General features: G+C 43.1%; 1 protein-coding gene across 4 annotated transcripts in view; it reads right to left on the bottom strand.

Moving 5' to 3' along the window:
- Positions 1-10,400, bottom strand: part of ints1 (integrator complex subunit 1) — a 116,565-nt gene that overhangs the window by 59,807 nt on the left and 46,358 nt on the right. For all 4 annotated transcript variants that reach the window (XM_052022403.1, XM_052022404.1, XM_052022405.1 and 1 more), the window contains exons 22-26: positions 10,080-10,229; positions 8,573-8,758; positions 7,034-7,138; positions 4,859-5,026; positions 3,554-3,665 (exon numbers count right to left, since the gene is read on the bottom strand). In XM_052022403.1, the coding sequence (XP_051878363.1) occupies positions 3,554-3,665; positions 4,859-5,026; positions 7,034-7,138; positions 8,573-8,758; positions 10,080-10,229 (721 nt within the window). The remainder of the gene's footprint in view (positions 1-3,553; positions 3,666-4,858; positions 5,027-7,033; positions 7,139-8,572; positions 8,759-10,079; positions 10,230-10,400) is intronic.

Consider the following 10,400-nt stretch of genomic DNA (forward strand, 5'->3'; position numbering starts at 1 on the left):
CATCTCTCTCAGACATGAGTGAACAGCCATGTAATACAACATGTAATACAGTATTTTGCCATGTAATACAGTATTTTGTGTAACACAAAACTGCTTAATGCAGGCTCAGATGTGGTCAACCCACATACCCTTCTACTTATCAAGGTCAGAAGTGTTGAGAACAGAGTACATTCTTCTCCTTATAACCAATCTCAAACTCAGCTCAAGTCAGCTACAGCAATGGGTCAAACTCTGCCCCAAATTCAGAGCAGGATCCCCAATATAGTTCCTATCCCATCCATATCATGTTATCCAAGAGAAATCGCCAATTTACAACAAACTGCGAGCAATTTTCCGCAAAGTCTCACTGCTTCAGAACCAATGGGGACTGACTTCCTGAAATGCCTTGGGGTGGGGTGGGGTGGGGTGGAGGGGAGAAACTATTCCAGGTTGAACTTGAAGCCAGTTGCCAGAAGTGAGCAAGGCAAGGATCAAGTTCAGTAAGTAGTTTCTGCAATGCAATGTATGTTTTGTAAGTTTGCTAAAGAAATTGGAAAAGGAATAACATCTGAGTTATTGCTCCTCAAGCAATTGACACAATAAAAAACATCTTTCTTTGTGATGAATATATATTGTATTGAGGAAGAAAATTTTGAGGAGAACTGCTTGTTATTCCGAGAATTCAGACAAACAAGCGACCAAGACACTGATTTTAGAATCTTGAAGTATAGTCGTAACAATGTAGTGAGCAGCAAACGTGCAGAACAAGGTATCAGAAGCTGCAATGAGGTAGTTACATGATAATCTCCACCATATAATGTGGCATCAGAAATGTGTTAAATGGGATAGACTCAGAATAGATCAGGTAGCTCAAAGCTGAACATGCATGAAGCACTGTGGACCATTAGCAGCAGTGGTGTTCACCACCACAATCTATAACCTTATGGTCCAGCAAACCACCCACTCTAGCATCAGATGCAGCTATGGTCTCACAATCAATAGATCAGAATGAAACTCTGCAGTCCTATCACATCTGGTCTTGAATAGTGGTAGACAACTAAACAGCTACTGAGTGGAGAGGCTCCAAGAACATCCCCATCCTCAAGGATGGCAGGGTTTAGCATGTGCGTGCTAAAGGAAAAGACTGATGATCCATCTCACTTCCTTCTGAGATCCCAGCGATCACAGAAGCCAGTCTCCAGACAATTCAATTCATTCCACGTGATATCAAGAAATGGATGGTACAGCAAAGGCAATGGAACCAGAAAATGTTCTACAAAAGTACTGAAGGTCTGCCCTCCAGAACTGGCCACCACTCTAGTCAAGCTGTTCCAATGCAGTTACAGCCTGTCATCTACCTGACAATGTGGAGAATTGCCCAGTTATGTTCTGTTAACAAAAAGCAAGAAAAATCAAACTCTGGTAATTACCACCAATCAGTCTGCTCTTAATCCTCAGCAGAGTGACAGAAGGTGTTATATACAGTGTTATCAAAGAGCACTTACTTGCCAATAGCCAACTCACCAAAGCCCAGTTTGGGTCTAACCAGGACCACACAGCTCCAAGCCACATCACAGCCTTGTTGTAAACATGGACCAAAAAGCTAAATTCCAGAGATGAGAGTGACTGCCCTGACATCAAGGCAGCATTTGAACAAGTTTGGCATCAACAGCAGGTAAGACTGAATCCAATGCACATCAATGGGAAGTCATTTTAGTCATACCTTGCACAGTCACCCTCGCCCAAGGACATTGCAGAGTTCCTCAAGGCAATGTCTCTGGCCTGACCATCTTCAGCTGCTTCATTAATGACCTTCCTTCCACCACAAGGTCAACAAGGCACCTTGGTGTACATGTTTAAGGATCTCTGAAGGCAGCAGCACAGGTAGATAATGCAGTTAAGAATTTGCCTATTTTAGCTAGGGCGTACAATATAAGAGCAGGAAGATTATGATAAAACTATATTTAGGCTACAATTGGAGTACTACGTGCTATTCTGGTTGCCACATTATAAGAAGGATGTGATGGCACTGGAGAGGGTGAAGAGGAGATTCACCAGAATGCTGCTTGGAATGGAATGTTTCACTATGAGGAAGGACTGCATTTGTTGGAGGAGGAGGGTGCATTTGTTTTCCTTGGAGTACAGAAGGTTGAGGGGGGACCTGATTAAGGTATACAAAATTATGAGGGGTATAGACAAGGTAGTGAGAAACTTTTCCCTTCAGCAGGGGTCTCTATAACAGTCAGCAAAGATTTAAGGTAAGGGTTATGAGATTTAAAGGGGACCTGGGGAAAAATATTTTCATCCATAGGATGGTTCAAATCTGGAATGCACTGTTGGAGAGGGTGGTGGAGGCACAAAATAATGTTTGAGTTGTATTTATTTGAGCACTTGAAACACCATGGCATAGAAGGGCCAAGAGATGGGAAATGTTATTAGTATATTGAGGTTGGCATGGACAGTGGGTAATGGCCAGCATGGACTCAGTGGGCCAAAGAGCTTGTTCCCTTGCTGTACAACTCAATGACTGACAAGTGGGGATGTTCACTGATGACTGCACAATATTCTATTCCATTTGCAACTCCTCAATAATTCAGGCATGGGCTGATAAATGGCAAGTAAAATTCATGCCATGAAAGCGTCAGCCAATGACCAGGTCCAACAAGGCAGAATCTAACCAGCTACTGCTCATATTCAATGGCATTACCATCACCAAGCCTCCTACCATCATCATCCTGGGGGTCACTAATGATCAAAGCTCAAATGGACTAATTACATAAATACTAGAGATACAAGGGCAGGTTAGCGGTTAGGTATCTTGTGGAGAGTGACTCGCCCTCTGACACCTCAAGGCCTTTCCGACTATTTTCCATAATCAGTGCAGCTCCAACAATTCTCAAGAAGTTCATCACATCCAGGACAAAGCAGCCTGGCACCCCATTAACCACAGTGAACATTCACACCCTCCACTACTGGCACACACTGCTGCAGTGTATACCAGCTCCAAAATGCACGGCAGTTACTCACCTGGGCTACTCCCAGAGTACCTCAGAAATCCACAGTTTCTACAGCCAAGAAGGACAAAGGCTTTGGGTGCATGGGAACACTATCTTTCCCTTCAAGTCAAACACCATCCTCACTTGTAAATACATGACCAATCGTTCATTGTTACTGTGTCCACATGTGGGAGCTGTCTCCACCCAAAACCACTGTTGAAGTGCCTTCACCAGAGACTGCAGTGGTTCAAGGTGGTGGCTCACTACCACCATCTTCTCAGAGGCAACCAGGGATGGGTAATAAATGCCAGACTTGATAGCACTACCCATTCAGAAAATGAATTTAAATAAATGAAACCATTATATCCTAATGGACTGGGTATTGAGTGCTTAAGCAAAAGTGTAAACCCCCAACCATAGCACAGAGCATGCAACCACTGAGATGCAGCAGACACCTGGAATATCAATATTATTAGCATCAACCTATCCACCCATACCATCCCAACTTACCCACCCAAAGATTTTTGTTTAAAAGCATGAATACTTAGAGTTTCTGCATCCTGCTCTCATGTCTATACCTTGAGGAGGACCTAACGTCAGGAGGATGACCATGGCGTGAACCACCAGAATATGCATGGTAGCTGTCTCCCCAGTGGTCCAACGCAGGAAGACCTGGTCCTGGGACTCAGACTGTGGATCAGAAACATGCAAAAATTGTTAGTTTTCCCTGTGGCAGTCACATTCCTGGAATCAAATTCTATTTAAGAGTCTAAAGTATTCAACTAAGCAGCAACTTCCTAAATGGAATTAGAGAAAGTTAAATGAAAAGGAAAAATTTGCAAAGCTATTGGGAAAGAGCAGGTAGAATGAAACTAAGCACTTAAGCACTTGCAAAAATACATATGCTATCAACAAGATAGCTTTCTTCTGTGCACAAGGATAGAATGGGATGTGTTTTAATAATGATATAACTTCACCACTGCCTGACCCATTTAGTGTTTCTCATAAGACTCTCAACTTATAGAATGGCACATTAAAGTAAGATGCCATCTGTGCCTCTTTGAAAGAAACTAATTACCTAAGAACCCAAGAAATAGGAGGAGTAGGCTACTCCACCTCCTGAGCCTGCTCCACCATTCAATAAGATTATAACTGATTTTCTATTTCAAAACCATCTTCCTGCTCCATCTCCACTACCGTGAACACCTCTATTAAATCTTCACAGTGGCACAGCTAAAAGAGCTGCTGTCTGACAGCTTCAGCAACCCGAGTTCAATCCTGACCTTTGGTGCTGCCTGTGTGGACTTTGCAATTTCCTCCTGAGACTATGTGGGTTTCTTCTGGGTACTCTGGTTTCCTCCCACATCCCAAAGACATGCAAGTAAGTTAACTGGCCACTGCAAATTATCAGTAGTGCATAGGTGAGTGGTGGAAGCTGTGGAAAGTTAATGGGAAAGTGGGGAGAATAAAATGGGATTGCTGTAGGATTAGTGTAAATGGATGCCTGATGGTCAGCATGGACTCGGCGGACTGAAGGGCCTGTTTTCCATGCTATATGACTCAATAATGTTAGATGTCTCGACATAATGAGAACAATTGCAGCTTCTTTTTTTCTCTGCCCATTCCTTCTGCTCCCAGATTTCCTTCATTCACACGAACCTTCCGATTTCTCACTTAAGTTCTCATTTAACTTCTTCATGTGGATAACGGACTATGAAGAGAGTAAAACAGCTGCGGCATAATCCCCAGCAGACACCAGGACCAGGTGTGTACCCAATGACCCAACAGATCACTGAATCATTCATGAATCTAGTGGCTGAGTTGGAAGTAACGTGCCGTTGGGACCAAAGCTGGAGATCGAGCCCGCATAACCAGCCACTCACCCAGCTGTACACCTCCTCATCCTCCTTGGTCTTCCGCATCCGCTTCACATATCGAGAGAAGATGGCGATGAGCGCCACCAGCACAGACTCGCACTCTGATCTGTAGGAGTGCTTGGCAAAGAGGTGGGTCATTATGGTGGATCTCTCCACAATTAAGCGAGCAACATCCTGAGGAAACAAAATGATGAGTCACAAAAACAAAACTCACAAAGGGAGAAGTACATTGTAAGCAAGGCATCTGAAAGAGAAAAATTCTACCAGATCACTCTTAAAAGGTCGCTACCTAAAAGTTGTCAGCCTGGTTTTTAAACTTTTTTTTTAAGATAACTGGCTGATGTCCTGCTTTTTTTTTGTGTTTACCTAGTCATTTCTACCAATCGCCCATTGTGCTCAGTGTTTCACAGAGAATGCTGGTCCAACCATGCTTCCAATTTAAAGTTCATATTGTTGAACTCTGTGGTCTTGACCCTGCCTCTCCATGTAACCTTCTCCAGACTGACAGCCCCCACTGAGATCTCTGCTCTCCTCCAATTCTGGCCCCACTGTTTTACTTGTTCTTAATTGTTGTGCCATCAAATATCTCACCCCTCACCTCTAAGTCCTACACTAAATCCTCACCACCCTCTTCTCTTTCAAGCTGCTCTTTTGAATCCACCCTTCTGACAATTCCTTTGATCACCTATCCCAACACGTATTTACAAGTGGAGCTCTGTGCTAAATTTTGTCTGATTATGCTCCTGTGAAACACCAAGGCTTAGTAACTACATTGATAGTGCTACTATACTGCAGCAAAGCAGTATATAAAATAACTTAATTGTTTAGTATCTTCCAAAGCCACCAGAATTTTCTTTGTTGAAGATATTAAGTTGGGATTATCCACCTTTCACACATTAGCAGCACTTCTAATGTTTCAGCTAAGTTTGCATATATTGGGAGGTTGACAAGACAAAGTTCTAACACGAAAATAAATGCAATGGAACACAAAATACAGAAGAACCCTCTAAATCTGGAACCAAGGGTGCCGGACTGGCAGATTATCACTCCCGTTAATACCCCAACACACTTTGAATTCAACTTTTGAAAGATGTTATACAGTAGCACAATATATTTCCTGGTGAAACCTGATAAATTTAAAATATTATTGGGAAACAGGACCCCAGTGACTTTAGAGAGAACACAGGAAATATGGTCTAAGTGCATTTAAAGTTAGCACGGGAAACAGGGCCCCTGTTAGTTTAAAGGAAGCACAGGAAATGGAACCCAGTGTGTTTAAAGGGAGTGTGGGGAACAGGATCTTACTGTGTTTAAAGCAGTGCAGGAAATGGATACCAGTGAGTTTAAAGGGAGCATTGGAAACAGGGCTTTGTATGTTTAAAAGGGAGCCCTGGTGAGTTTAACGAAGCTGGGAAGAAGGGCCCTGGTATTTTTAAAGCGATTGTGAGAAAGTGGGCCATAGTGTTTTTAGAGGGAGTTCTTGGAAGCATGAGAATCTGGCCCAAGGAGCTAGATGCTGAACCACTGGGATTTCTGAACAGATAGCAGATTGGAGTTTTACAGTAAATCACTCTTCTTTACATTGAGCATATGCTAAGTGTGCTGAAGAATCACACTATCAACATTAAATGATGCAAAGCAGCAACAGGTTTGCTTGTCTCACATCACACAAAAACATAAGAAACAGAAGCAGAACACCATTCAGCCCCTCAAGCCTCTTCTACCATTTAACAAGATCATGCCTGATCTTCAGCCTCAACACCATTTTCGTTCCTGATCCCCAGCAATCCAAAATCCTACCTCAGTCTTGAACATACTTAATGGCACCCACAGCTCTCTCGGGTACAGAATTCCAAAGATTCACGACCCTCAGAAGAAATTTCTCCCCATCTCAGTCAATCTCTTGTCCCAAGTCTACAACTCCTAGTTCTAGATTACCCATTTATGCCTTCTCTGTGTTTTCTGGTTGTTACCCATTCCACTATCCATTGTCATATTACACCCTCAACCTTACAAGTCCTCAAAATTTATTATGCAGATTCTCATTAAGCACATTTCCAAAAAGGCATTCAAAAGAAGCATATTCACAAGCTGGGAGAATGAGGCAGCACCTTGTTCTGACATTGATCTATTATTTTCTTCTAGCGGCCACGTCATTCAAACCTGTAGCATTGTTCTTACCAGAGCAAGGTCGTTGTGCTGAGCCTGCTCCTCTACTGGTGCATGTTGTGACAAATAAATGACATAGGCACTGATGGTCTGGGGATCAGTCTCCACATGAATCGCCTGCAAATCAAAATTAGCAACTAGAATTTTAAAAATTAACAAATTCATAACCCAAATCAACACCAAATATGTTGCATCTGTCAGTGATTTATCCCTTGTATGTTCCTAATTTGTTCTGCCTCTTTTGGCTAGATACCACACCATTTCCCTATCTGATCAAATCCTAAACAGTTAAAATACACTAGTCCCAGTAACAAAACAGCAATGTTCACTTGAGAAGGTGAACAAAAAAAGGAATCTGACGCCACCATGTGGTGAAAAGTCCTGCTCTCAGCCAACTTGAGTCATACATCACAGAAAATACAGCACAGGAACAGGCCCTTTGACCCAACTCGTCCAAGTTGCCTACCCAAGCCAGTCCATTTACCTGCATTTGGCCCATATCCCTCTAAACCTTTCCTATCCATGTACCTGTCCAAATGTCTTTTAAGTGTTGTAACCGTACCTGCCTCTACCACTTCCTCTGGCAGCTCATTCCATATATAAGCACCACCCTCCGTACAAGAAGGTTGCCCCTCAGGTCCCCTTTAAACACAGAAGGAAATGCTGTCAACTATCCACAGCATCAGAAGGGTACACAGACTGCTATGCACTTACCTTGATCATTCATTTAGGTCATGAATTCAAGACCCCTCCAGAAACTTGAGTACATCATCTAAGCTGGCACTTCAATACAGTACGAAGAGTCTGCTGCGCTGTTGGATTTCCCACCTTCAGAAGCATTATTAAACCAAAGTCCCGTCTCACTCACAAACATGACCCCTGGTCATCATTTTGGTAAAGAGCTGAGGATTCATCAGCAGTGCTCTGGACAATATTTATCCCTCAGCCAACATCACCCAAAATACAGATTATCTGGTAACAATCACATTGCTGTATGTGGAAACTTGCTGTTCATACATCAGTGCTACATTTTTGTCAATACTGATAATGCTTCAAACTGTATTTGAATGACTGGATACTGTTCTGGGATGACCCCAGATTGTAAAGCCATTGCATATATGCAAAAATGTTGTTGAATTTATAATTCATTGCATTAATTATATTGAGGCATTAAAGCCCCACCAATTAAATGCAAATAGTATTTTAAGATATGGAATATTTAAACTACTCCAGTTTGTTTTCAGCTTTCAAAATTCAAGCACGGTGTCACCTGACCACTACCTTGAGTCACACCACTACAGCACAGAAACAGGCCCTTCAGCCCAACTTGTCCATGCCAACCAAGATGTCTACCTGAGCTCATCCAATTTGCCTGTATCTGGCCAGTATTTCTCTTGGCCTACATATTCATTTACTCCATCAGTTTTCAAACCGGTGTCCTTTTACTCAAGTTTTTCTTCAATAATGCGATGGGCCAAGGGACCTTTGTCCACATTGTAATACTAGACAGAAAAAAGTTAGCAAAAGTTGAATTTGTTAAATAATGCTCACCTGCTGCAGGGCCAAGGAAGTCATCTTACAGACGCTGCTGAAGAGGGGCAGTTTGGGAAGATCCCGCAACAGCCACTGATATCCAGGGAGTGGCTCACCATCACTCGAGTCCTCTTCCATCATCTGGTCTCGTTCCTCCACGTCCCGCAGACTGCTCTCCGAGTCAGTCAGTACCAGAGACAATCCCTGCAGTGAAGGAGAAGGTTGAATATTCATGTCTCAACATGAGAAGTCCTTTGACAGTGACGTCCAAAAAAAGTTAAAATGTTCGCAATATCAATATGGAAGGATACCTGACCCATTTCTCACCACCTCCTCTGCACCCCTCCCCACAGGACATCATAAGACTTGTGAATCACTGATTATTATAAGCCAGTAAGTGAGACAAATGGTGTGGAGGAGACACATGCGAAGCACAAACATCAGCATCCTCCCATCACAGCCAAGTAATCCACTGACACTTCCTAGGTCATTCCCTCCTATTCCTTATATCTTTATATTCACTTCCAGGAAATGTTCACAATGTGCAGGAAGCAGTTCCAGGTAACAGGTATCTGGGTCATTGCTATTGTAACACTCAATGAAAAAGTGACTCCATCAGCCCTCACCTCACTACATTAGTATATGTGACACTGCCATCCCCCAAACCTTTGCCTTCAACATCTGAGGTGTCACCATTTACAGAAATTTGGTAAAATACCAGTCATAAAAATACTTTGGCTGCACAAGCCGGACAAAGCCCGAGTACCTTTCAGTGAGTGACTCAGCTAACACCCCAAACCCTTTCCATAAGGCACAAGCCAGGAACTTGGTGAATATTCGTCATGTGCTGAGATGAGTGCAGCTCCTGCAACTCTCAATTAGCTCAGCATCATTCAGGTTAGAAAAAAAAGCTAATCCACCACCAGCAACTCACAAACCATGACTTCTACCACCTAGAAGGGCAAGGGCAGACAGCAGGTGGGAACAGCACTACCTGCAATTTCCCTTCCAAGACACACACCATCCTGATTGGAAACATAGGCCTGGCCTATCATTCAATATGATAATGGGTGATCTATGCTGCCTCAACTCCACTTCTGTGCCAGTTCCCCATAACCCTCAATTCCTCAAACTTTCAAATATTTATTAATCTTCACCTTAAATATTTCTAATGATTTGGCCTCCGCCACTCTGTGGGGCAGAGAATTCCAGAGATTCACCACTCTCTGAGAGAAGAAATTTCTATGCACCTCAGTTTGAAATGACCACCCCCTTATCTTGTAACTATGTCCTCTCGTTCATGACTCTCCTACTAGTGAAAACCAATATCACTAAGAGTCCCCTCAATACAAGAATTACAATGGTTCATGACAGTACCTCACCACAGACTTCTTAAAGGTAACAAGGCATGAGCACTAAATGCTGGCTTAGCAGTAATGCGTGTAAACAAGTTAAAACAAAACCTGACCCATCTTCACAAAGATAAATAGTAAATTCAAAAGATGCACAGTCCCTTCCAACATACCTTCATGGCCAGAACGCGAGAGGCCACTTGTGGGGAGCTCAGGCGCCTCAAGAAGTAATCCAGCACTTCACAGGTGGTTTGTTCATCAGCTTTGGTACCCAACAGGAGGTCCTGCAGGCGGCCCAGGAGCTGCCGCTGTTTCTGTTGTCTCTGTAATCATGAGAAAAGCACCGAGTTCAAATAAGGAAGCAAACCACCCCACTCCATTACTTGAGCACAGAGGCTTAATCAATACTCCCAGTACTACCACTGAGACGGCGCTTCTCATCACAACTGACATCTTGCAGGTATGACACCAACCCAAGATCCAGACACTGGCTG

Source organism: Pristis pectinata, chromosome 8 (genome assembly GCF_009764475.1).
Source record: "Pristis pectinata isolate sPriPec2 chromosome 8, sPriPec2.1.pri, whole genome shotgun sequence".
NCBI classification, from domain to species: domain Eukaryota; kingdom Metazoa; phylum Chordata; class Chondrichthyes; order Rhinopristiformes; family Pristidae; genus Pristis; species Pristis pectinata.